Source organism: Candoia aspera, chromosome 1, assembly GCF_035149785.1.
Source record: "Candoia aspera isolate rCanAsp1 chromosome 1, rCanAsp1.hap2, whole genome shotgun sequence".
Taxonomy (NCBI): domain Eukaryota; kingdom Metazoa; phylum Chordata; class Lepidosauria; order Squamata; family Boidae; genus Candoia; species Candoia aspera.
In genome coordinates, this window is record NC_086153.1 from 222,734,429 (window position 1) to 222,762,427 (window position 27,999).

Genomic DNA, 27,999 nt, shown 5'->3' on the forward strand with positions numbered 1-27,999 from the left:
GAAGCCAGAAGAGGGCCTCAGGATTGTGGGAGGGGGCAGGCTGTGGGAGAAGGAGGATCTGAATTGCTCTCATTTGCATTCTCTTGCACAATGTATGTACTTCTTATATGTCGTATTTTATTCAGTGCTTCATATTGCCCTGTGAGGTAACCTAGGCTGAGAGAGAGTGACTACTCCAGAGTAGCCCAGTGTGTTTCCACAGCTGAAGGTGGGCTGTTTTTTCCTGATCTTAATCTAAACCTAAACCCTTAACTACTACACCATGTCGGCTCAATAAATGTTCTCCCTCTGAGTATTTTCAATGACAGGTTTTAAACAGGAAGTAGATGTTGAAGAGGATCAATTGTTTAAAGCATTGGTTTGGTTATTTGTGGGATATTACTCAAGTAAATTCTAGTGGTACAACTTGTTCAGAAGTTCATGACCTAGAAGGTTTCTATTCCTCTTCTAACATGTGTTTCTAATTATATATTGAGACTTTAAAAATGTGTATTTTAAGGGAGGAGTGCACCCACTGAGTTCATTGATGCTTGCAAGTAAAATGTCTTGAATTGCTATTTTCATTTTGTAGCAATTAATCAAGCAGAAAGCCCCCTCCCATGTTATAGTAGAAAGAAGGTCAAGAGAAAATATGTATGCTACCATCCTACTGATGTAGGTATCAGTAGTACATGTGTTTCATGTAGCTGCATCTTGGGAAAATAGGTCTTGAGAAGTATCAAGGTGAAGAGTGAAGGAGACTTTCAGCAGTCATTTATTCCTGAGATAATGCTTGTGGGTTTCTGGAGACTTGAGATTTCTGGACACTTTGTTTTGGTAAAAATACAAGACTGGTGTCTCTTGTGCTTCAGACATAGCATATGACTGAAAATTGAATGTCAGTGTTGCTTCTGAGGAATATGGGTTTGGCGCTATTCATTCTTCTATGGTAAAATTCAAAATATTGCCTAGTGATTTTTCCTGGTATTTCAAAATTTTTTCTGCCTCACAAATGTTTAAAACAGCACCAGTATCTTGCCTAATGTTTGCTAGTTCTTATACAAATTTGTATAGCACATTTGTACCCAGCATGCAATGTTGGGCATATAAAAATTGAGGAGCTTCTGCATCAACATAAACCCAAAATATTTAATTGTCTCTGTGTTAGTGGAACAGTACTGAAATTCTTCACAAATTTCTTTTAAAAATCTGTAACAGACTTTAACAGAGAGTGTGTGTGGTGCATGACATGGGGTAAAAGACAGCAAAGTGGTCTAAGACTTCTCTCCTTACAGTTTTGACTGGAAAGAGTTGATCCCTGGAACAAGAAAGAGCTCTAATTAACAGTAATCATTAGAAGGAAGGTTAAAGTTACACCACAAGAATTCCAGTGAGTTTTCTTTTTTCAAATTAGAAACTTTTAAATAGGCAACCTAAGGGGGCAAAACTTGTTCATTTTCTCACATTTTTGATCCATCAGTTTTTGATGCAAAGGGGAGGAAGTTTGCCTCTTTTATGAAAATTAGCAGTCTGCATCTATTCATTGTTTTGATAACTGTTATCCATTCCACTTCTCAGGGACTCTCTTTTGCCTTGAGCCTCACTTTGACCATTGCAGTCACATGGATTGAAGCAGCACTTTGACTTGGAAGACTGAGTTGCTATATCTCTTCACCTCAAATTAAAATCCAGCTCAGTCTGGTCAGTCATGTTGATTGGGTGGGAAAAGGTATTTCCCTATGCCAGTATCAGAGTGGCATGGTCACTCCTATCTGACACTTTGAAATGGAAGTGGTGATTTGCTTTGACACTTCACATCAAAGGGGCAGCTCAACTGCAGTTTCATTGATTCAAAGTGCACCTTTGAAACTCCACCTAGACCTACTGCCTGAGATCATGGGCTAATCCTTAGCAAGCTTGGTGCACAGTGTCAGGCCAGAAATTGGAAGGTCTCTCTCTCTTTCTCTCTTTCTCTGTGTAACAACATTAAAACAGAAGATGAATTCCTCTGTAATTAGGAATAATCATCTAAATAGATTCTGAAATAACTGTAAGGGGAAATGCTTGAGACACTGAACATAAGAACACAAGAAAAACATTTGAACACAAAAACTCATCTAGTCTAGGATTCTATGTCACTCAGAGACTATGCAGATGCTTACAGGAATTTCACAAGCAGGGAGTGATGTCCCATTTTCTCCACTGTTTCCTAGCAACTGGTATTTAAGTAATACTGAATTTGATTCTGAAAATGCTATACGTATATTAGGAACCACTGAATTGAGAGACATATCAGGTGTAAACAATGGGGCCTGTAAATTTGATTGTGCATACATTGGGCGATGAAGGGAACCTTTGGCAATGACTGTAGGATTTGGTGAGAAAACTGGATGAATAGCAGTTTCAAATTGCATTAATTGTCTATCCTGAAAATGAAATGTTGTTTGTGGGAGTGTGAACATTTAATTTTTTCAGCATAAAGGGTGGCTTGAGCTTTAAAATAAATTGTGTGTATGATGATATGATTATCTTTTCTACCAAGTATAAGGACCATTAGAAGGTATGGTATAGCAGTTAAGGTGTTAGACTAGAACTGGAAAAATGCAGGTTCAAATCCAGCCTCAGCCTTGGAAATTCACAGGGTGACTTTTGGTAATGCCTGTTTTTGAGCCCAATCCCACAGAATTGTTATAGGGGTAAAACAAAGGATGATCCCCATGTAAGACAAGCCGATTTCCTGGAGAAATTAGTGTGTACATGTCTGTGTTTATGTATGCATATTATCTCTGCCATTATACTGCATACTGTAGATTTTTGTGCTGGTACTGTTTAAATTTGACTTAATTATTCTGTATCAGATATACATTAAAAAAAAAATAGAACCAACACTTATTTCTACCTATCATTATCTTGAATGAAAAAAGAAGCTGATGTGACATCTATAATGTTTCCATAAAAATATAAGTCCATTACATAGCTTCTTTCCATGCTAAAGCCAGAAGCTGAAGTAATGGAGGTACCAAGAAAGAGTCATGGCATGGACTCTCCAAGACCATCTCAGAAACATTCCACGTTACTGAATAGCAATTACAGTAATAATAACAATGGTAATTAAGTATTCAACAATTATGCAATTGGAGCCTTCTCTTTTCCCAACCATCCATTTTCTCATGATTAATATGTCTGAATCATCCTCCTGCTCCTCCTCCTGCTCCTCCTCCTCCTCCTCCTCAGAATTTCCCAAAAGAAGTTGAATCAGTATATTTCTGCTATATAACTTACAGTGCATTAATTTTCTGCATCAATGAAAAAAGCTTCATTTACTTGGACCTATTGACCAAGAATTCTTAGGTGTCTGCCTGTGTTATGATCTCCAATTACTGAAGGGAGTGTGAATTTAAAACTAGATTCAAATTTTCTCATATTTACTTTACTGGGCTATGTCTGAAACAGCAACACATGAAGAAATCTTAACAAACATTCTGAATATAGCACTACTAAAAGTATGGATTTCCATTTTTAATCTAACAAAGCAGTATTAAAAGCTGCAGTGACAGCAGAATTACATTTTTGCTTATCACTCTCTAATTTCAACATGAATCTGTGTAAGCCCTGCCAAATATCTGTTCTCAGTATAAAAAGTGAAATCAAGAAGTTGCTGCAAATGGCCTCAAAAAGAACACTAATTATACCAAGCACAGAGCTGCATTTGTAAATAATAAGCCTATCATATTTCAAAGCCCTAAATATATTATTCAGCATTAATGGATAATATGTGACATGGGTATGCCTAGCAATTACATTGCTGAGTTTTACATCTATGCCATCCTGAAGAGGTGTGGTGGGGAGATGGATGGGGAGATATACATACATACATACATACATACTCTGTGTGTGTGTGTGTGTGTGTGTGGAATTTCTACATCCTAAGTTTCAGTTGGCTTAAAAAGCTGACATCTGAGTACTTACAGTATCTGCTTGCCATTAGAACAGGCCAGAGTCATACCCTGCCATTGAAATTACTCTTGTGATGAGAGGAGGGAGGACAAGTTCACCAGGGCTGCTTGTTCTCTATCAACTATCTTACCTCTCTTCACAAGTTAGAGACAATGTTTTGTAGTGGGAGGTGGGGGAGGGAGGTTGAGGGATGGTGTTCTGACCAACTAGACTGAATACGGAAGAGGTATTAATGGGTTTTATTTATTACAAATTAATGGGCAACTGCAATGGCTGAAGTGTGTGGGCAGGAATTCAGTCAGTGTGGCTGGAGTCAAGGACTGGCATTGTTTGAGACCAGACAGGGAGCTAGGCCAGACTGACAAACCGAGTCACCAGTGGCAGGATGGTGGCTGAAACAGCTGGATTGCAACTGGCTTGCACAGTGACAAGGCAATAGCAAGATTGAACTGGTTGGCTGGAATCACCAACAGCAAGGCAGGAGTATAACCAGACTGGAGGATTGAACTCAATCAGCAGCCAGGCAAGGAGCAGAGACAAATCAGATCGTTGGCAGCAAGCAGCTCCAGAGATAGCAGCAGCTCAATGACAGCCAGCAACTCCAGAGGCAGTAGCAACAAAGCAGCAGAGCAGGAGATGAAGTTGCTCTACCCAACTGAGGAGAACGGATCCAGGACCAGCCGCAGTGCAGCAGCAAAGCGGGAAGCAGGAGATGCAGCTGAGAGAGATTCCAGGGGAATCGGTGGCTTGGCAGCAAGGCAGGAAGCAGGAGGTGCAGCAGAGCCAGGATTCTGAGAAGAAAAGTAGTCACAGAAGGTAGGGAGGTCAGCTGAGGTGGCGTGATCTGGGAGCGCGGCTGGGAGAAGAGAACGGTTGTCACCGACAACCCATTCTCTGTGTGGGCACCTTTTAAGTGCTTGACTTTCCCACCATTTTCGGCGGGGAGCCAATCGCCTTTCAAGCTCTTGAGCTCTCTGCCACTCTCCACTGTCAAGCGCTGATTGGTTGCTGAGTCTCTTCATCAGACTCCACCAATCAGTGGCTCTGAAGGCTCTTTGGTTTTCACCCCTTCACCAACTGTCATCCAGTTCTCCTCCTCCAGTCTGTCTTCGGAGTCCTCAGACTCCATTTTTACAGATGTGTAGAAATAGATGCCTGTAAAACCCTGGAAATAGATATAGAATTGTATGGGAGGCCTTCATATTGGAAAAGTCTTCTCACTCCCAGAAATCTACCAACTCATAGGAGGAAAGGAGGATGTGGTGGAAGAGGATGAAGGGAGTGCATTCATCTCCATTCTTCTCATCACCTGAGCAATTTAATCCATCTCAAAAATGCCAGGATGGATCCAATGAACATGTTCTAGGTTAAATGGATTGTGTCCCACTACTCTTTTAATAACTGTGTCCCTAGAAATAGGAACATTGGTGTTGTATGGTGTTTATTAGCCTAATAATAAGAACAGGATAAGACCTAAGCCTTTCCATCCTAATGGAACACTGGAAATAAACTATATAAAGAAGTTAAGGTCATTGCCCATTAGCAAGGTGACTCGGTGTCAACAGAACAAAAACAGGGTCCAATTTGACATTGCAGGAGAGGTGGTAAAAGAGAGTTTGAAAATGGACTGGATCCAGTCAGGAACTACAGAGACAAAAACCCACCAGGGCTTCCATCTGGGAAAGGCCATTGACCAATAGCTCAGAATGCAGCTGACTGCTCCATCTGAAGCACCCTCTCTCTTCTTTTCTGGTCCTATGATCCAGAACAGAACTATTTTAAGGGGTTAGAAAGAATTTCTAAAGCCTTGCTCTGCTTTTAATTTATTTTCTCTTAAATTGAAAATAAATAGTATAAATAGCTTAAAAATAATATTAAATCATTACATTATTCATTTCCTCCTCCTCTTCCTCCTTTTTCCTGCCCTGATTACTTCATTAAGGAAATAAAGGGATGAACACTATGTATCTGCCTCAAACAATATTGGTGATATAGAATTTGATAGTTTCATATGTTGTCCTGAACTGTATTTTTAGAAACAAATTGTCTATAGAAAACCTGTTTCTGTTTTCACCTTTTTATACTGGCTTTAACAGTCCAGACCTCTTTTTGATAGTTCCGTTATAAAAATACTAATGTTTTTATTATGAGTGAATTTTCTGTCTTATCATTCAGGAAATGAAAGAACCCTAATGCACTTATTTGTATAACAAAATATATTATATTTGTATAATACATTTTTGTCTGCCTAATAAATATGACTAAATACAAAGAGGAATTAAAAATGAATATTGAACCAAAGCTCTGAAGTGCTTTGCTTTTAAAAGATTTTCATTGATAGATATGTAAAAATTCATGCTGTGCAAGGCCACAGGTTAATAGGAGATTCAAAACAACCCTGCAGTCCAGAGTTTTTGCAGGAAAGAGCAATACTTGCTGTTTTTAAAATATTATTTCTATGCTATAAAATGAATAATAAGAGAGTAAGAAAAATGGGATAAATATTTGGTAATAAGGCCATATTTTGGCCTTTGGTTCTTATACTGGTTATTCTGCAAGAGACAGGATCCTAACTGTAGAGAAGTATAGAGATTATCTTGAACAAAATTTGCAATAACCATTACAAAAACATCAACTAAGCCAGAGAAGACAGGAAGGAGTAAAGAAAAAACTCAAGACTGGTTTGCCTTGACTCTTAGGTAGGAGAGAGAAGGTGAGAGGAACTCTGTCAGTCTTTCAAGATTCTGTTATTGTAGTCTTCATCAATTAATTTGAGTTCTACTATTACTTATGGTGTTTGTTTCCTGGTTTGGTCTACCTCAAAAAGCTGACACTAACTCTGTTTCTGGAACATGAGTGACTTTGATTTATTTATTTATTTCTCAGATTTGTACTACCGCCTGTCATGATCACCGTTGCGATGCTTGTGGCATCGCAACGGCTCACATAACAATACAGGGAAATGGGTACCGGGCGGATTAAGGGAAAAGGCAACTAGCTAACAAAAGAGAGCAACAGGTGCTGGCAACAAAGCATCGACTCTAGCCGGAGGCACGGAAGAGAGAGATACAATGTTGCAAAGAAGGTAATTGACAAGACCAGACCACGAGGCGCGCCTGAGCTGTCAAAAGATTACGAACCTGATCGCCCGGCAATGAACCATCACCAGCCGGGAAAACAGTCAAGGAAATGCCCGAGGCACAGGAGGGGCTCCACGACCCCTCACCTACTGGCGACGGAACCAACGGGGCTCAGGGCACACCCGGAGCAAGAAGGGGTGGAGCGCTGACCGGCGCGGGCTATTTAAATCCCGTTCCGGCACGCTCCACTCACTCTCAGCTTTTCTAAGGGCATGCATCCTATACTCAAATAAAATCAAAACCTAAGCCTACACTAGTGTCTGTGTTTTTACTGGGTAGCAGGCAGAGCCTGACATAAAGCTGAGAGTCACCAAACCAAAATCGCCAAGCTCCACCAAACGAATTTTTTTCCACGGGAGAGACCAACTGGCGAAAACCGGAACCAGGGACAGCGATGGAGCCAGCACTTCGCACCAGAGGCGTGAAGGACGGCCCACAAGAGGCAGAGGCAACCCCACAGTGGCTGGAGGCAGCGTACCTGAAAGGGGACACGGACACCCTCCCTGCCCACACTGCACCCCAGTTGCAGACCTGGAGCTCCAACCCAGACGGGAGAACCCCGACGGAAGACGAAGCCGGGGACCAGCAACTCCTCGCTTGGGCCAGAGGAGCAGGACCCTGGATGGGAACACCCTACTCTACCTGGAGGCTCCGCTACCCCCAAACGCCCAAGCAGGAAGGCGCAAGACTACGTACTGGACAGCATCTGGCAGCACCGACGTTGGATGACCAGGGCACGCCAGACAGGGTCACAGCCCTGGAAGCCAGGGTACGATATCTTGAACACCTGCTCCTGTCCCCGACATCGGCAGACGAGGACATGACCCTGAAAGCCAAGGTACGAGACCTGGAACATATGCTCCAGTCCCTAGCAACAATCGTCAGTGAGCGCTCCAAGACTGAGGCGGCACAGGGGGTAAGAGGGGATCGGGGCAACATACCCACCCTGCCAACAACCCCGAGAAGAAGGGGCCAAGCATGAGACTCTGTTGCAGGGATTCGCAGCCCCAGGCCAGTGGGAGCCATCCCTCACCACCCACAGGTAGGGGACCCGCAAACTGGGAGGTTCACCAAAGACTTCCCCATACAATTTGACGGGAACCCTACGAAACTGTCCTTCTTTCTAACAAATGCGAGGGACTACATGGCCCAATACGTCCATTGCTTCAACACAGATGCCGCTAAAATCTCGGCGGTGGCCACCAAGCTCCAAGAAGGGCTGCGGACTGGTACGTACAGATGTCCGAGTCCGGAGCCCCAGCCTTGGCCAATTTCCATGACTTCCTCGCTGAGTTGAAGCATTACTTTGAGGACCCCCTGGCGAAAGAAAGGGCCAAGTGCACACTTCAAGAGCTACGCCAGGGAAAAAAACCAGTGGCCGACTACGCCCTCGAGTTCAAGGTCCTCACAGGCAAAATCACAGAATGGTCTGAGGCCACCCTGATCGACATGTTCAAGCGTGGCCTCAACCAGGAGGTGCTTCAATGAGCACTCTACAGGGATGACCCAGCCTCCCTTCACGGGTGGATTCGCCTAGCCGGAAAAGCAGAGCACGCTCAGCGCACGTTCCTGCTCGCAACCACAGATGACAAAATCCCTCCCAGCACAAGAGGACCAGTCCCACAGTCGGGCCCAATCTGGCACACAGACCAACAACGGAGGCTTGCCCGTGGGCAGTGTACCAGGTGTGGGAAAACGGGCCACCAAGCGGCAGACTGTTTCACAAACAGAACAACGGATCACCCACCCAGACCCACACCAAAGACGCCGCACAAGCCATCCAACCCCCCCCCCCCCAGATGGCTGACAGGAGCATTAGCAACCCCGGACAAGGACGCGGACACCTATCTCGCAGGGGACGCGATCGACGCCCAAGAACAGCCGGCGGAAAATGCTCCCCACCTGCTCTAAGCAGCGCCGCTGGGCAGGTGGTGAAGAAGGGGCGCAACAACCCCAGGGTGAGTGACGATTGCTCCATCCTGGCAGGGACAATTGAACTCTCTTATGGCCCTAGAGCCATTGCGGCCGAAGCTATGGTGGATTCTGGGTGCTCCAGAAATCTGATCCACCTGGACATTGTCGCCGCACTAAAACTGCCTTGTTTCCCCCTCCCTAAACCGCTGGCATTCCATCAACTAGACGGTTCTACAGCGGGGGGGAGACCGGCCACCCAGAGGACTGGAATGGTCACCCTGACAATGGGCACCCACAAGGAATCAATAAACTTTGTGGTGACACAGATAGGGAAACCCATAATAGTGCTGGGGATCCCCTGGCTAGCACACAACAACCCACACATAGACTGGAGGACACGCTCCATCAAGTTCAAAGACGGGGTCTACCAGGCACCGACACCGGACAAACCATCTGCTCCAACGGTGGGGAGGGCAGAAGTCGTCGACCACACCCATGACCCCCCCCCCCCGAAGGACTGCCGGAGCAATATGCAGACTTTGCAGATGTCTTCGGAGAAGAGGAGGTGGACCAATTACCCCCCCACCGCAAGATGGACTGCACAATTGAACTGCTCCCAGACGTCCCATTACCCAAGCCCAAGATCTACCCCATGACCCAGAGAGAATTAGTGGTGCTGCGGGAATTCTTGGATAAAAACCTCTCCAGGGGCTTCATAGAACCAGCAAACTCACCGGTTGGAGCACCCGTCCTCTTTCGGGAAAAGAAGGACGGCACCCTGAGACTATGCACCGATTACCGCGGCTTAAATTCCGCTTCCCTATCCAACAAATACCCCCTACCCCTCGTAAAGGACATGCTAGCTCACCTGTCAAAGGGAAGGGTGTTTTCCAAACTCGACCTCCGTGAGGCGTATTACAGAATCCGCATCAGGGAGGGGGACGAGTGGAAAACGGCATTCAACTGCCCCTTGGGCTCCTTCCAATACAAGGTACTGCCATTCGGTCTTGCAGGGCCCCCGGGGGTCTTCATGCAACTCATCAACGAGGTACTGCATGAACACCTATTCAAGGGCGTACTGGTTTACCTGGATGATATCCTTATCTACACGAGGACGCAGAGGGAACACGAAAGGTTGGTGAGGCAAGTCCTCACTAAGCTACGGAAAGCCAACCTCTACGCTAAGCTGTCCAAGTGCGAATTCCACAAGTCGCGCTTGGACTACCTAGGGTACAGAATCTCTGACAAAGGCATAGAAATGGACCCCGTGAAGATCCAGGCAGTTTTGAGCTGGGAACGCCCACGCACCAGGTGCCAGCTTCAAAGCTTCCTCGGGTTCGGGAATTTCTATAGGTCCTTCGCGAGGGGGTTTGTGGAAATCGCCCTACCCTTAACCGATTTGCTCAAGACCAAGGGCGTCGGGGAGACACGCAAGGTAAAAAACCCGGGGGCCGTACTTAATTGGACTCCTGCCTGTCAAACCGTGTTTGACAGGCTAAAAGCGCTGTTCATAGCGGAGCCAATCCTAGCTCACCCGGACCCCGAACGACCTTTTGTGGTGCAGGTGGACGCCTCTGACTTCTCAATAGGCGCCATCCTGCTGCAAAAGGATTCCGCAGGAATCCTGAAGCCATGCGCCTACCTCTCGAGGAAATTATCGGAGACAGAGAGGGGCTGGCACGTATGGGAAAAGGAGGTGTTTGCAGTTAAAGCAGTGCTGGAGGCTTGGCGTCACCTTTTGGAAGGGACGACTTGCCCGTTTGAGGTCTGGACAGACCACCGCAACCTCGAGGCGCTCCGTACGCCCCGGCGCCTCAGTCCCAAGCAAATACGCTGGGCTCAGTTCTTCAACCGGTTCAACTTCCAGCTGAAGTTCATACCAGGCAAAAAGAACTTCCTGGCAGATGCACTCTCCCGACTACCCCAGGATGCGGAGCCTATCTCCGACATTGTAGGGACAGTGCTTTCCGATTCCCACCTGGGTATGGCAGCAGTCACCCGGGGTCGCACTCGGGGACATCCTGCTTCCCCTCACAAACAACTATGATGCAACCCGCCCCTAGACGCAGGCAACCTCTAATACCAGGGGGGCTACGGGCAGATTTCATAACAGCATTGAAATCTGACCCCTGGCTCCTCACCATCCCCAACAAGGTCACCATGGACCAGGACCTCACATGGGCGGAGGGAAGGCTATATGTACCCGACTCACAACGGCAGGCGATCCTCAACAGATCTCATGACAGCAAACGGGCCGGTCACTTCGGGTTCCTGAAAGCCCTACACCTGACTCAGAGACAGTTTTGGTGGCCCTCACTGAGGAAGGACGTCAAGACGTATGTGGCGTCCTGCCCAGTGTCGCTATGGCCAAGCGACCAGCTGGCAAACCCCAGGGGCTACTGCAACCCGTAGCTGAACCCTCCCGCCCTTGGGATGAAATCTCAATGGACTTCATAGTCGACTTACTGCCCAGCCAAAAGAAAATGGTCATTTGGGTGGTAAAAGACTACTTTTCAAAACAAGTGCATTTCATCTCCTGCACCTCGATCCCATCAGCCCAACAGCTGGCGAAACTGTTCCTAGTCCACGTGTACCGCCTACACAGATGCCCCTCCCGCTTGGTGACCGATAGGGGCACACAATTTACCTCAAGCTTTTGGCGGGCTTTTTTGAAACTGATAGGTACCCAGCAAGCCCTGTCAACCTCCTGGCATCCCCAGATGGACGGATCCACAGAGATTCTTAATGCCACACTGGAGCAATTCCTCCGCTCCTACATAAACTATCACCAAGACGACTGGGTGGACCTCCTCCCATTTGCAGAGGTCGCATACAACAACATGATACACCAAAGCACCGGAAAACCCCCCTTTGGGGTGGTGTCAGGTCGAGAGTTCGTCCCCATCCCTGAACTACCTCAGCCTCTGTCCCCAACAGTGGCCGCCTGTGATTGGGGTGAGAAAATCGCAGATTCCTGGTCGGTCATCAAGGACGCGCTTAAAGAGGCACAAACAGCATACAAATCACAAGCGGACAAACACCGGCAGCAGCAACCAACATTTCAGGTGGGGGACATGGTCTATCTATCCACCAGATTCATAAAATCGCCGCAACCGTCGAAGAAGCTGGCCCCCAAGTTTATTGGACCATTCCAGGTGACACAAATAGTGAACCCAGTCACGGTGCGCTTGGACCTGCCCCATAGTCTATAGAGACTGCACCCAGTATTTCACTGCAGCTTACTCAAGCCAGCAAGTGATCCCTCCCAGAGGCACCCACGCACGACCCCCCTCACCAGTGATGATAGACAGGCAGCAACACTTTGAAGTAAAGGAGGTGCTTGACTCCCGCAAGCGGCGGGGCTCCCTCCAATACCTCGTAAAGTGGAAACACTTTCCACACCCTGAGTGGGTCGCTGCCCGTGACGTCCAGGCTCCCGACCTGATCCACACCTTCCACACCGCCTACCCCTCCAAACCCGCGGCTTAACCTTCCCGAAGGGGGGCAGTATGTCATGATCACCGTTGCAATGCTTGTGACATCGCAACGGCTCGCATAACAATACAGGGAAATGGGTACCGGGCGGATTAAGAGAAAAGGCAACTAGCTAACAAAAGAGAGCAACAGGTGCTGGCAACAAAGTATCGACTCTAGCCGGAGGCGCGGAAGAGAGAGATACAATGTTGCAAAGAAGGTAATTGACAAGCCCAGACCACGAGGCACGCCCGAGCTGTCAAAAGATTACGAACCTGATTGCCCGGCAATAAACCATCACCGGCCGGGAAAACAGTCAAGGAAATGCCCGAGGCACAGGAGGGGCTCCATGACCCCTCACCTACCGGCGACGGAACCAACGGGGCTCGGGGCGCACCTGGAGTAAGAAGGAGTGGAGCGCTGACCAGCGCAGGCTATTTAAATCCCGTTCCGGCGCGCTCCACTCACTCTCAGCTTTTCTAAGGGCATGCATCCTATACTCAAATAAAACCAGAACCTAAGCCTACACTAGCCTCTGTGCTTTTACTGGGTAGCAGGCAGAGCCTGATACCGCCCATCTCCCCCCAAGGAGGGACTCTGAGTGGTTAATTGGAGATAATGTTATTTTTCCCAGATGAGTTCTTAGAACCATACCAGGTGGGTGCTTTCACCCAAAATCAACAAAAAAGAAATAACGTGTTGTGCTTTTGTAGGTAAATGTTGTTACCTAGTGGAGGCAGTTGGGAGATAGAGTCTCTAAAGTGGCAAGAAATTTGATTTAAAAGGCTTTTTTCAAGGAGAGACTTGAAGTCTGATTGATGTTCTATTCTAAGTAAACAGTCACATTCTTCTTTTAGCAATAATGGTGTTCATCTTATTAAAAGGGTTGAAATTATCTGCTTCTTGTTATAACAGGAGACTGTATCATTGTACCACTCACCTAGAAGAAAGACAAGAGTTGTAGATAGTGGATGGATCAGGATGAGATACAGATAATAAGTGAATTAGAATTCAATTGAATTGAATTTACACAGTTCTGGTCTGCAGTGAGATCTGTGCAGGAATGTGGTAAGATGGGAAAGTTTTGCTTCTTTCTTTTCACCTGTGTATAAAGCTGAGGCAGCCTTTACTATGAATAAAGGCAGAAGTTTCCATTTTTCTTTTTTTGTTCTAAGAAGCCATTGGTAATTTCTCTGAGTTGAGGAAAACCAACTAATGGCTCCCCATCCCTCCCTATGTTCCATATGTCAGAATCTGTGAGAATAGCTTGCTATACTCTATAGGCCTTGATGAAGACTATTGTTGCCCTGTTCAGAAATGTGTCCTACTGTCAATAACCCTTCTGTCTTATATCCAAACTACAAATGGTGGATAAAGCCATCTAGACCCTTATCCATGGCATTATTCTATCCTGTTCACTGCTCTTCTTAATTGATATATGTCACCTCGGCTCTTTCGTACAACTGGGCTGTAAGGCTGACCACAGGATGAATGACGCCAGATGTTCTTGATGACATTTATGCAAAAATATCTCATCATGGAGTAGCTCTGGATCATCTTGTCTGGACTCAGAAGCTAAACAGGGTCCAGTTAGGGAGACCACCAAAAAATATCAGGGCTGTAGACTAGATTGGTTAGTTGAAACATATCCCAGAGGAAGGCAGTTCTGTACTATTTCCAAAAAAGCTACATGGACATATCCATGAAGTCACCCATCAAGCTTGACTCAAAGGAGGCTTTATTTTACTTTCCTTTCAACAGTCCAGGAATTTTGTCATCCCAATAACAACCAATATTTGCAGTTCTAATCCTGTCTGTTCCTGGAACGTGGTTGGGAGAAACCTGTGTCCTCTCATGCCAAGACTGGATATTGGCCCCCTCACTAAGAATTAATTGTGTTCTGGTGGAAGCACTCTGCTACTTGTCCTGAGCACCAGGCTATAGCAATAATAATGATGTACTTCCACTGTTACCTGCAGTAAGTTGAACAGTATTCTCATCTAATAGAATAAAAAACTCAACTTACCACTGTGCAACAAACGGATGTCTGAATTGCTGTTGTTGTTATTACATTATGTGACAGGAAAGGATGGTATTTGTAACCACTGATAGACTTTTTGTATGAAACAGAAAAAAAATGAACTTAAGATTTATGGTTTTGATGATTAAGCAGAATAGATTATAGAAAAAAGAGAGTTAAATTGTAACCATAGAGCAAGAGATAAATTTATAATTGTACTTATAACTGCTGTAAAGAAAATTGGAAGCTACTTCTTTGTATCTTTTTTCTTTCTTTTTTAATCTTTTTACTTTTTTCTTTCTTGCATTTTTAGCTCTTTCTTTGATTTCTTTTTTCTTTTCTTCTTCTCATTCTATATTAGATTCTTTTAGTTTTTATCTTCTTTCTTAAAATCTTCAATAACATTATATTTAAGAGGAAGGAAGGAAGGAAGGAAGGAAGGAAGGAAGGAAGGAAGGAAGGAAGGAAGGAAGGAAGGAAGGAAGGAAGGAAGGAAGGAAGGGCCATCCTTGCAATGGCATAGGAAGATACTCTTTGCCTCTGTCTAGGCAATTAGATAAATAAAGGTTATTGCATCCAGTTTCTCTATATTGATTATAATGCATGTGATGCATGATTGCATCTTGCAATGCCACGGAGAATTGCATACAAAATATTCCTGCTGCAAGTTCTGGAGAACTTGAAAACTTACATATTATTTATAACGACTGAGTTTGCCTAACATATGGACCATTTTAATATGGATTTGACTTTTTCCCTTCTGGCCAACACAACTACATTTGCTTTTTTATATAATTTGAAGAATAAAGAATTTAACTCTTCAGTAGCAGGCACTATGTTGAAGGAACAGGATTTTATATCATATGAATCTTTGCATCTTTATAATCTGAGGCTGAACCCATTTCACCTAGTACCTAATTTGATTTCTATGGACTTTTATTTTTCATCTAGGATACTATGTGAAAATATTATCTGTTATACCAATATACCTGCCTTGGGCTGGGGGACCTTGAGCCAGTCATTCTCTCTCAGCCCTAGGAAGGAGGCAATGGCAAACCACTTCTGAAAAATCTTGCCAAGAAAATTGGAGGGACTAGTCCAGGCAGTCACTGAGAATCAGACATGATTGAATGGATTAAAAAAAAAAACAATATAAAACTCTCATTTCTAATTCTCTTTTCTACCAATCAAATCAAAAATAGAGATTATTCTTAATAATTACTAGGTTTTACATTTTCAAAAATGGGGATTAATCATTGTTCAATTATTGTTCCTCCATCCCAGAAATTGTAGCAAGCACCCTGAGACCAGAATATTGGTTGCTAAGCGAAGTGATCATTAAGCAAATCCAATCCAATTTTACGACCTTTTTTGTGGCACTCATTAAGTGAGTCACCATGGTTGTTAAATGAACCACATGGTTGTTTAGTGAATCATGCGGTTCCCCACTGATTTTGCTTGCCAGAAGCAGGCCAAGAAGGTTGAAAATGGCAATCACATGACCATGGGATTCTGCAATGGTCATAAGCCACCCGGAGTCACTGTGTGTGAGTTCGGTGGCCATATAAATTTGCTAGATAGATAGATAGATAGATAGATAGATAGATAGATAGATAGATAGATAGATAGATAGATAGATAGATAGATATTTTTTAAAGAGTGAACTGGTTGCCAAGCACCCAAATTGTGATCATGTGACCATGGGGATGCTGCGATGGTCATAACTGTGAGCACTGATTGTAATTCGGTTTCTCAGTACTGTTGTAAGTCTGAATTAAATGAATGGTCATTAAGTGAGGACTAGCTGTATAGCCTTCAGGCTGTGCTGGCTATCTTCCCATAAGCATTTATAAAAGCCACTGTATAATAGGGTGCAGTGGTTAAAATAGTGGATTAGGAATACCAAGCATCAACATAGACACAAAGTCTTTGGATGACTCTGGAAAAATCACCCTATTTTTATTTATTTATTTATTTATCAATCAAATTTCATCACCACCCATCTCCCTCAAAAGAGGGACTCTGTAGGTCACTGGTTTGTCAAGGGTCTTCTTATTTCTTAAGGTATCTGGATATATAGATGATATAAGAAGGATATGAAAAGGTATCTTTTTTTCTGTTTTTAAGATCTGCAGGGAGATCTTAAGGGAAATTAAGGGAAAGAATAAGTGGGGAGAAAGAGGCATGTGCCTGTAAGTAAAGGATAGGGAACATGTTTCAGAAATAAGAAATAAATTTAAAAAATTAAATAATTATATTGGTTTCTGGCAGCTTTTCTTATGTCCCGATTTAATAGGTAATATTTCCAGATACTGGTGGTGCTGCAGGTTGAACCGCTGAGCTGCTGAGCTTGCTGATCGGAAGGTCGGCGGTTCGAATCCGCGTGACGGGGTGAGCTCCCGTTGCTAGTCCCAGCTCCTGCCAACCTAGCAGTTCAAAAACATGCAAATGTGAGTAGATGAATAGGTACTGCTTCGGCAGGCAGGTAACGGCATTCCGTGTAGTCATGCCAGCCACATGACCACGGAAGTGTCTACGGACAAACGCCGGCTCTTCGGCTTTGAAACGGAGATGAGCACCGCCCCCTAGAGTCGGACACGACTGGACTTAATGTCAAGGGAAACCCATTTCCAGTTACTGGCATAATGCTGTATTGTAATAAGGAAGTTAAGAATCCCTGTTAAAATCTGAGGAAAATCTCAAGATAAATTTAAACTAGATCTGCAACAGTTTTAACCAAATAAATACGTATTTGGCAATCATCTTAAGCCACATTGAGTCACATCCAGAATTACTTTCATTAAAATCAGTAAGACTTAAAGGTATTGTTCATAGTCAGTACTCTGAATGATTAAATCTGTAAACAATTGTGGCTGTACTTTATACTTACACTGTTGTATATGAAAGATAGTGGTATATGTAATAACTTCATCCATGTATGAATACTGTTATTTTTCTTAGTTTTGCTTTAATTTATTTCATTTTGGTTCAGCTTCAGATGTCCTTGTTAAGCCTGCATAGATGCATGTGCATCGTATAATGGTTTTTTAAAGTCTTGCAACTTAATTATATTGCTTTGAAACAGAATGTTAAGCAAATGCACACTGATATTAGCATAATTAAATCCTTTCCCAAGCATGTGTTAAAGTTCTTTGTTGAACTTACATGACAGTCTACATGACCCTCATTCCTCTGCTCACTGCCGTTCAAGTGAGCTACTATTTCATTTCTTAGTGGCAGAATCAGATGCTCCAAGAGATACTAAAAAAGATACATTAGACAATAGAAATCTATTCCCTGTCTCTTGTCAGATTGTCCCCTCCAGTGTATTAGCAAATTCTCTATTTAGTCTAGTTTTAAATGACTCAGGCTTTGGCAAGTGTGCTACTTTGAGAGACTTTCATAAATCTTTTGGTTAGAGTAGTACAATAAAATAGATATAGTCAAACTCACAGAAGATGTTCTAAAACTATTTGTTCTTAAGAACCTAGTGATGTCTACAGTCATGGTAAAAAGAAAGTACACCCCCTTTGAGTTCTATGGTGTTACATATCAGGACATAATAAAAATCATCTGGTCCTGAGCCGGTCTTAAAATTAGGTAAAGACAACCTCAGATGAACAACAACACATGACATATTACACCGTGCCATTATTTATTTTACAAAAATAAAGCCAAAACGGAGAAGCCATCTTGTCCGTATCATGAAAGGAAAACTTATTCACGTCTGCAACTTATCGTACTGTACAAAAAAGCACTATTTCAGCGTTTCAGCTAAAAATAATAATGTTGGTAATATGTTCTTAATAATATGCCTGGACATTCCAATATGTGTCACAAATCAGAAAAAAAAAAAATGCAAACCCAGAGGCTACATCCCTGGGGAAATCAAAGTGTACTTTTTGTTTTTATAATGATCACAACTGGGCTTTGAATAAAACCAGTATCTTTCAATTTATTATGCCCCCAAAATGGAGCTGTTCCTCCTAAATTTGCTTGTCTCTAAGTCCACAACAGTAATGAAATTTATTTCTGAGTAAGCATTAATAAGAAGTTTCATTGTTTTTGTTTTTTACAAGAATTCGCATTGTAAGTCTAAGATTAGAAGGAAACCAGTAGGGCAACATAAACTGACTTTGAACAGTTCTCTAAAAGCTTTTCTTAATTAGTTCTCTGTACTTCATAATTAACCTATTTTTATATTTCAAGGTTTTTTATTTGCACCATACCCATACATAATTTTTAAGGAGAAAATAGTCTAGCATGCACAAAATATAAATTACTTTGTATAACATTTGACTACATTCCCCAAATTCAAAAATGTAAAGCTAAATTGTACTTTGCTATTTCTGCTTTCTGGAGTTCTAGGTTACTGCATTGTGGTTTTGACAGAAATGGACTATCAATATAACATTTCTTTAAAAAGTATTTATCAACCTAACCTATCACAGTGCAAGTGTCACAATTCACAAGCAGGATATGCACAAAAAGGAATGCATGCACAAAGATCAAACTGGCAGTCAGAACGCTTGATGAACATTCTTTCATTTCACAGCACATAGACAAGTTCAGCCACAATTTCAACTTGGAAACTGTAGCTATTTTAGATCAAGTCAGGTCTAAGAATGCAAGACAATCCCTAGAAGCTTGGCACTCTGACAAATTGGCCATCAGCAGATATATAAAAATTATTGGCATTTATAAACCATTCAGAAAGGAACAACTAAAGGCCAAAAGAAAGAGTCCTGAGCACATTCTACCATATCACATGCCCTGACCAACACCCAGATAAGCAGGAACCAACAGCAAAGTCAGAACAAGCAAGAAGAAGCAATACCCATACAAAAGAATGCTTGTAGGACAAGCAACTATGCATAAACAGCCACCGAACCTCACTTTATATCAACACACTGATGATGTTAGCTTGCATGGCAATGAAATGACTTCAATATAAAAACCAGGTTCAGAGAGCACCAAGAACCCAAGACCATGTTCACCTTTGGAAATTTTTATCCATTGTCTTTATGTACCTTCCATCCTTTGAGTCTTTGGTAAATTTTATAAAATGTCCAAAACGTTTTTGATGTGTCATGCAGAGAAACTCAACAAGCTACTATATTGGAAAGCTAATTAAACATTAAACTACAGAAATCTCTCCTCCCCTGCCTTCAACTTGGGTATGTGTGTTTTATTTATAGCTGATTTTCCTGTCTCCTTGGGTATCTTACTTATTTATTCATTGGTACACATAAATTGGGGGGGGGGGGAGAAAGAAGAGAGAGAAAGGAAAAAAAACCAGAGAACAGACACCAGTCCCATATAGCAAGAAGTACAGATGCCTGTAAATACCATTTTATGAATACCATGCTTACACCTTACCTGTCTAATTGTGGGACATTTCATATGCTGTTACAAGAAATGATAGTCCCTAAGTCCCTAGTTATTATTTGCAAGTTACATATGCTCACCAGTGCTACACTACAGAAACTTTTTGGGATAAATCCAAGGTCACCATTTGCTTTCCTATAATTTTACTAGCAGTAAGACATAGAGGATGAAAGAACAAAGTTTCGCCACTTATTTTCCTTGGTTTGTCTCCTTATTTCACATTTCCTACAGCACATCTCCTCTCTTTGTTTCTCCAGATGGAATTCCATTTGTTTGGTGGGTTGGTCGTGCCAACGAAAAACATCGATACTGGGGAGGATCTCTTCCAGGAATCCAACAGTGTGCATGTGGTCTAGAAGAAAGCTGCATGGATCTGAGATACTTTTGTAACTGTGATGCAGACAAAGAAGAATGGTAACTGTGGAAATGTATTATTTTGTTGTTCATACAAGAATATATTATGAATGTTAATGAAAGGAAGATAGATAAACTGTACTGCAGTCTTTGACCCGTGTGTGTACATATGCACATATATACAAGAAGTTCTACATACATCATTAAAAAAATTACAGGAAGTTAAAAGTATAAAAAAGAGAAAGAAAAGAGAGGAAGAGGATAAAATTTTGAAGGTATCAAAGAAATGTAATTTTATGGGCCAGTATTTGGTGCCTCACTCTCATGGTAGCAAGGCAAAATTTGGCTACGTTATAGGTAATAGTTGCCTTATAATCTGCCAGAATATAGTTGAATATAGAGAGTGGTTGTCTTTCCCTGAGAGTTCCTTTATGAGGGGCTGAATTAGTGCATCGCTAATGAAAGGCAATAGGTAAACTAAATGTTCTTATTAAAAAAAGAGAAAAGTTCAGTGCAAGTTTAATGGCATATAATGGGATGGATATAAAGTTTATTGTGTGTATCTTGCTTTTTAGTCATAAGCTTAACATGTAAACTGAGGAATGCACAGCTCCAAACCTCACACTATATATATAAAACATAGATGCCTCAATGAGGCATTCAGTAAGTTTAATGTCTAAAGAAGATTTATGCCTGCCTTCAAATTGTGTTTCCAATTTGAATTCCAACTCAGGAGAACTTGAAGTAGAGAAGTAAACCATCCTTTATTTTTGTGACTCAGGATAGTACTCTTGAGAAGTGCATAATCTCAAGAAAATTTCAAATCTATAACATTGACTAATATGCCCTTTTGGCTTTCTCCTTCATAAATTAGGATTGCAAAGTCAACTAATTCTCTATCAACCCCGCTCTACTATATATAGTAGATATACCATATATCTTCGCAGATATAAACTGCTGTGTTGGGAATAAACCTCCTTTGGGAAAAAACTATATATAAACACTTTCTTTTGCCAGTTCTCCAAGCTAAAATCTAGATTGGCCTCTGCTTTGAAGATTTTCATACTTAGTAAGCATCCTTTTGTTCATTATAGTGCCTGAGGATCTCTGATTAACGCACATATCTACAACTGGTTTCTACAATAGGTTTCTATACTCTTAATAAAACAGTTACACAAATTCTATATTAATTTAACACTTGCTTAATGTTAATCAGTTACACAACTTTTAATTTGGGATTAGTGAGGTGAAGAAGGCTAAAGAAAAAGTAAAGGATAGAAACTCTAAAATTTGTGCTCAAACAGTTGCACTTTGGAGAATAAGAATTCGTCTTTTCTTTTCACACTACACCTGACCTATATTACAGAAAAATTATACCAATGCAATGTAAATCAGTGGTGAAGTAAGAAAAATGGTTATGTTAGAATTGGAAAATGAACAAAAAACTGTAGTTAAAATTATCTGAGCATAGAGTTGCTTTCATAGGCTAAAGCAATTTGGCATTTTCAATTTAGAAAGGAAATGGCTCAGCCCTGCTGTAATAAAAGGCATATAACATTCTGAATATTTTAGGGCAGGAAAAGGAACCTAAGACAATTACAGAAATGTATATAGAAAAACTTCCATCTTCATTTCCTCCATGATGGCTCATTTGCTAGAAAGAAAGCTTGAAGATCACGATGCATTTATTTCCAAATAGTCTCTTGATTATTTGATGAAATTGACCCAGAGAAAGGATTTTAAATGGGACATAATATTTTCTTTCTTGTATAGTAAATAACTGATTGTTGACACCCATCTGGATGAATTCATGGCTATGGGTGAGGAAAACATTGCTCATATTTTTTTAAGGAACAACTTGCCAAAATTCATCCAAATTTTTCATAACACCCCCCCCCAAGATTTAAAACATTAGAACATGAAAGAGAGCAAAACTGACACATCCTTCCATTCATCGAGAGAGAAGGCTTTGAGTATTGAGCTTTTCAGAGAATACATTTTAATCTCTATGTTTTCAGCCAAGTTTGTGCTACTGAATTAGATTTGCCACTTTTTCCCCCTTTGATATGTTAATCTTTCACAACCATATGAAAGGCAAGCAGAAAATGGTTGTCTCATTGCTAGTACTTTTTAATTGGTTTTATAGACAATCTTCCACTGAGAAATAGCCATCAAGATTGGGGGAGATGGGCGGTAATATAAATTTAACTAATAAAATAAAATAAATAAGATAGGTAACAATTTGTTAAAATTAATTACAAATAAAGCATAAATGATATAATACAGTAGTTGCAAACATAACACTTATTACATTAATGAGTGCATTGTGTTTATAAGTATAATGAAACATTTTTTTAAAAAAAATGCAGCTTTGTGTCATTTCTGAAAGCAGAGAAAAAGGGGGGACTATGGCCTTTCCTGTTAAGAGAGACAGTGATGGAATTGCTGTAGTTGTGCCTGAGCCAATTCACCATTCTCTTTCTTAAGAGTTTTCTGTAGTTTTAAACCAGCCTGTTGCATTCAGTGTAGTGGTAGGACTACCAGTCTTGAATTTTAATGTTATAGCTCATACTTCTGAAGGTTACCAGGTTGCGGAAGCCTAGCCTATAATTTGTCACAATATTTGGCTTTTTCCTCTTGCTTAATACTATGCCAAAATGTGTCTTCCTAAAAGATTTCTTCACAATGGGCTTCTATGATTCATTTAAAAAGTTTTCTGAGTTCTCCTGGATTTCTTGTAGTGGTGTTCTGCCCTTACTTTATAGTTGCAAGATGGTAGAATATGTTGGCGGTGTTCTTCCCATTACATCTTGTCCATCACACTGCAGACTCCATGGCTGCTCATGCTTCTGAAAAAAAAGACCCATAGCAAATGTTTATTTGGAGGATGGGAAGCAAAGGAGTCTGTAGATCACGAAAGAGATGAATGTACAGAGAAGCAGGATACTCATATAAACACACTTGGCATCTCATACTTTAGGCAAGAGCAAGAAGAACCCTGCAGTGCTCCCATGAGAATTTCATAGAAAAGCACTTTTCTATTGACAAAAATATGTTTCTTCTCTGTCAAAGATAAATAATAATAAATTCCCTTCTCACCCATAAGGGTGGTATGTGTCTTCTTCAACCTCGCGTCCTCTACCAGAGGCCTGGGAGTTTGAGGGTTCTGTGCAGTATCTTAACTGTTCCTAGCACTGCACTCTTCTGGACAGAGAGCTCTGATGTTGTTCCTGGGATCGGTTGGAGCCACTCTCCCAGTTTGGGAGTCACAGCCCTGAGTGCCCTACCAACACTGGAACCACTTTGGCCTTTACTTTCCACATCCTTTCTAGTTCCTCCTTCAGGCCCTGGTACTTCTCCAGCTGCTCATACTCCTTCCTGATGTTGCTGTCACTTGGCACTGCTACATCTATCACCACTGCTGTCTTCTGGTCCTTGTCTATTACCACGATGTCTGGTTGATTGGCCAGTACCTGTCTGTCTGTCTGGATCTGGAAGTCCCACAGGATCTTAGCCCTGTCATTCTCCACAACCTTCTGTGGAATCTCCCATCTCGACTTGGGGGGGGGGGGTCTAGCCCGTACACTGTGCAGATGTTCCTGTACACAATGCCAGATACTTGGTTGTGCCATTCAGTGTATGCTGTTTCTGCCTGCATCTTACACCCTGCCACTATGTGTTGGACTGTCTCTGAGGCCTCTCTGCACAGCTGCACCTTGGGTCCTGTCTAGTGTGGCAGACCCCTGCTTCTATGGATCTGGTGCTTAGTGTCCTTGTGCTGCTATGATCAGTGCCTCAGTGCTGTCTTTTAGTCCAGCCCTTTCCAGCTACTGGTAGGATCTCTGAAGGTCAGCCACCTCCACTATCTGTCGATGGTACATCCCATGCAGGATCTTGTCTTTCCACGGCACTTCCTCTGCTTGATCTTCCTTCCATGTCTGCTGCTGCTTCAGGCATTCTCTCAACAGCTCATCTTTAGGGGCCATCTTACTGATGTACTCCTGGATGCTCTGGGTCTCATCCAGGACAGTGGCTTGGATGCTCACCAGACCCCGCCCTCCCTCTTTCCGCCTAGTATACAGTCTCTGGGTGTTGGACTTGGGGTGGAAGCCTCTGTACATTGTGAAGAGCTTCCAGGTCTTCACATTGGCAGCCTCCATGTCCTCCTTTGACCAGCTCACTATACTGGCAGTGTATCGGATGACTGGCAGGGCATGCATGTTGATGGTATGGATCTTGTTTTTCCCATTGAGCTGGCTCTTCAGGACCTGTCTTATCCTTTGGTGGTACTTGGTTGTTGCTGTCTTCCTTGCTTCCTCATTGTGGTTCCCATGAGTCTGTGGGATACCAAGGTACTTGTAGCTGGTCTGTATGTCTGTTATGTGGCCTACTGGTAGTTCCACCCCATCAGTCTTAACTACCTCCCCTCTCTGTACTACCATCCAGCCACACTTCTCCAGTCCAAATGACATCCCAATGTCCTCGCTGTAGATCCATGTCAGGTGGATCAGTGAGTCGATGTCTCGTTCACTCTTAGCATACAGCTTGATGTCATCCATGTAGAGGAGGTGGCTGATGGTAGTTCCACTCTTGAACTTGTATCCATATCCACTTCTCATGATAATCTGGCTGAGGGGGTTCAAGCCCATGCAGAACAGCAGTGGGGCCAGTGCATCACCTTGGTATATGCTGCACTTGATGGCAACTTGTGCAAGCTGCCTTGAGTTGACTTGCAGTGTTGGCTTCCATAGTTCCATTGAGTTCTTGAGTAAGGTCCTGAGCATCCTGTTGACTTTGTATAGTGCCAGGCATTCACAGATCCATGTATGTGGCATTGAATCATAGGCTTTCCTGTAGTCAGTCCAGGCTCTGCTCAGATTGTTCTGTCTAGACTTTGAGTGTCAGGCAACTGTTCTATCTATGAGCAGCTGGTGTTTGGAGCCTCTGGTGTTGTTCCCAATGCCCTTCTGAGCTGTGCTCATGTACTGGCCTCTGTGGTCCTGCAGCTTGGCGGCTGTGATGCCTGATAGGACTTTCCATGTTGTGGGGAGGCAGGTTATTGGCCAGTAGTTGGATGGTGTTGTTCCCTTGTTGGGGTCTTTCATGATCAGCACTGTCCTACTTGTGTTAGCCAGTCTGGGTGGGAGCCTGCTGCTATGAGCTGGTTCATCTGTGTTGCTAGGTGTTCATGCACTGCTGTCAGTTTCTTTAGCGAGTAGGTGTGGATCATGTCTGGGCCAGGTGCTGTCCTGCTCTTCATGTTCTTGACCCACTGTTGGATGTCTGCTACTGTGATGGTGACCGGTTCCTGCTCTGGGAGATTTCTGTGGTCTGCTCTCAGGTCCTGCAGCCACTTTGCACTGGTGTTATGTGTATTCTCTTTCTCCCATATGTTCTTCCAGTACTGTTCAGTTTCTGCTGTTGGTGGCTCTGCTGTTACTGTGTTGTTGCACTGCAGTTGAGAGTACACCTTGGATGGTTCTTTGGAGAACAGGGCATTTATCTTCTTGGCCTCTGCTTCTCTAGTGTATCTCCTTAGCCTGGTAGCCAGTGCTATGAGCCTTTGTTTAGCAGTCTCTAGAGCTTCAGATGGAGTCAGGTCCTTGTATTTTTTCAGTAGCCAAGTCTTATCCTTAATCTCCACACCCTTCTGTAGTTCCACCAGCTGACTAACTTCTCTCTGATTTGCCTTGATCTTAGCCTCCAACCTCATTTCCCAGGGGGGGCGGGGGGTAATTATTAATTTATCTAATTTATCTAATTTATCCCCACCCATCTCCTCCCATCAGAGGCCTCTGGGCGGTTTACAACAAGTGATTAAAACCATCAGAATAATACAACAAATAAAATACTATAAAAATATTATAAATAAAAATAAAGAATCAAAACAGGTATGTACTCCTGTTCTTCTTGATCATGTAGCCAAGCATCTCCAGGATTACAGTGGCTGTAGTGTATGCTAGTTCATTGGTTTGAGTTATACTGGTAGTAGGGATTGTTGCGAGGGCTCTACTGGCATACTATCTGATGGTACTTTTCCACTGAGCCTTGGTAATCAGTCTCGAGAGTTGATTGTAGCTAGTTTATCCATGGTCTTTTGCCTCATAACAGCTGCTGTGCTCTGTAATGGAGGGGGTGGCAGTGATGTTCCAGCTTGTGATGTTCCATCTTCAGGTGTTGGCTGCACCTCCAGTTGTTCTTCCGGGTCTTCTTGAAACTGGGATATAATGTGTAGTTGGTCTATCTCAAGTTGTGAGAGCAGCTTCCTCTTCACTATGTTGAAGCATTGGGTAACTAGCTGTTTCTCAGTTAGTATGGATGCAGGTCTTCTGTCCATCCATAGTTCCCTCATGTGTTTCATATATCCCCTCTCCTTAGGTCTGCTGCTGTAGTAGCACTCCATCAATTCCAGGTTCTCTTGTCTCGTGCATGTATGATTTTTTCCAGTAGCCCGCTTATCATCAGGTTGTCCTGGTTCCCCAACATCTGACATGGACCTTGTTAATCCAGGCGACGTCCAAGCCAGCATGACTCTCTTAGTTCATGTCACTTTCATATTTTTGAGGTAGGTGGGTGAAGCGTTAGGGGGTCTTTGCCCAAGGACCCCTACTGGTAAGGTAGGTACAGCTGGGATTTGAACCCCAGTCTCCAGCTCCAAAGGCAGTGTTCTAACCACTATGCTATCCAGCCACTGCTATTATTTATACACGCACACACACAGACACATATATATATATATATACACACACACATACATACACACACACACACACACACATATATACACAACACTAACCTTGTCCTCTGTCATAAACAACAAACCCTAGAATAGTTATTGAGTTGAGTTGACTTATTTAGGCTGATCTAATGTTATTATCTTCCAGTGTCCCTGTTATATAATTAGCTGCAGTACCTTGCTTGTTGTAATGCTGGTTTAACTTTTTAAAATTTGCATAGCAACATAGGAAAACTAATTAAATGTTTATAATCTGCATTCCATTACTTGCAAACTCAAAAATTTTGAAGATATCTTTATTGGCTTGTTTCCAAGTTCATAGCAGCAGACATATGCTGATAGTACATTTCTCCTAATATAATATATCACAAATTTCATTAAATGCTATTGCTGTTACCTATTCAAGTGAGGATTCATTAACTTAAAACTAGACAATATACCCGAAGGGTACCATAAGAGTTGAAATTAAATTTAATAACACTACTGTCCTGCCAACTATTATGGTTCAAGTGAGGGGGGAGATTGTGAAAACTCCAGTTTGTAGTAAAGCAGAATCTTGAAATACAAGAGAGTGAGGATTTTTTTTCAATATTATTGATATATTACTATACAGAAATATTAAAAGTGGTCCTACAAAACCGCTGCCCAACTTGCAACTTGCTTATTCCTCCATAGATGTAATGAAATTCTGAACTGTTGGGCTATACTTGAAACATAAGTAATATGTAGGAAAGTCAACTCATTTCCTTATTTATTTATTTATTTGATTTATATAGCTGCCCATCTCAGACCAGTGACTCTTGTTCACATGTATCTTATGGGTACAGATTAAGAAGGATATGAAGACATGATACAGCCGCCTAGCTAATTCCAAGACCGCCTGGTTCTAGTTAATAGTTGGATAAGAGATATTACCTGGAATTCCATCATGAAAATATTATTTATATTATGTATTAATATTGTTAAATAAAATTAATTATTAGTATTTTTCTGAAAACTTAATCAGATATTGTGGAGCTCAAAGATAGAACACAATT

At 42.5% G+C, this 27,999-nt stretch overlaps 1 protein-coding gene across 1 annotated transcript in view; it reads left to right on the plus strand.

Annotated features, from left to right (window-relative positions):
- CNTNAP5 (contactin associated protein family member 5) overlaps positions 1-27,999 on the plus strand; it is a 317,159-nt gene that overhangs the window by 220,243 nt on the left and 68,917 nt on the right. The window contains exon 14 of the mRNA XM_063309182.1: positions 20,130-20,286. Within this exon, the coding sequence (XP_063165252.1) occupies positions 20,130-20,286 (157 nt within the window). The remainder of the gene's footprint in view (positions 1-20,129; positions 20,287-27,999) is intronic.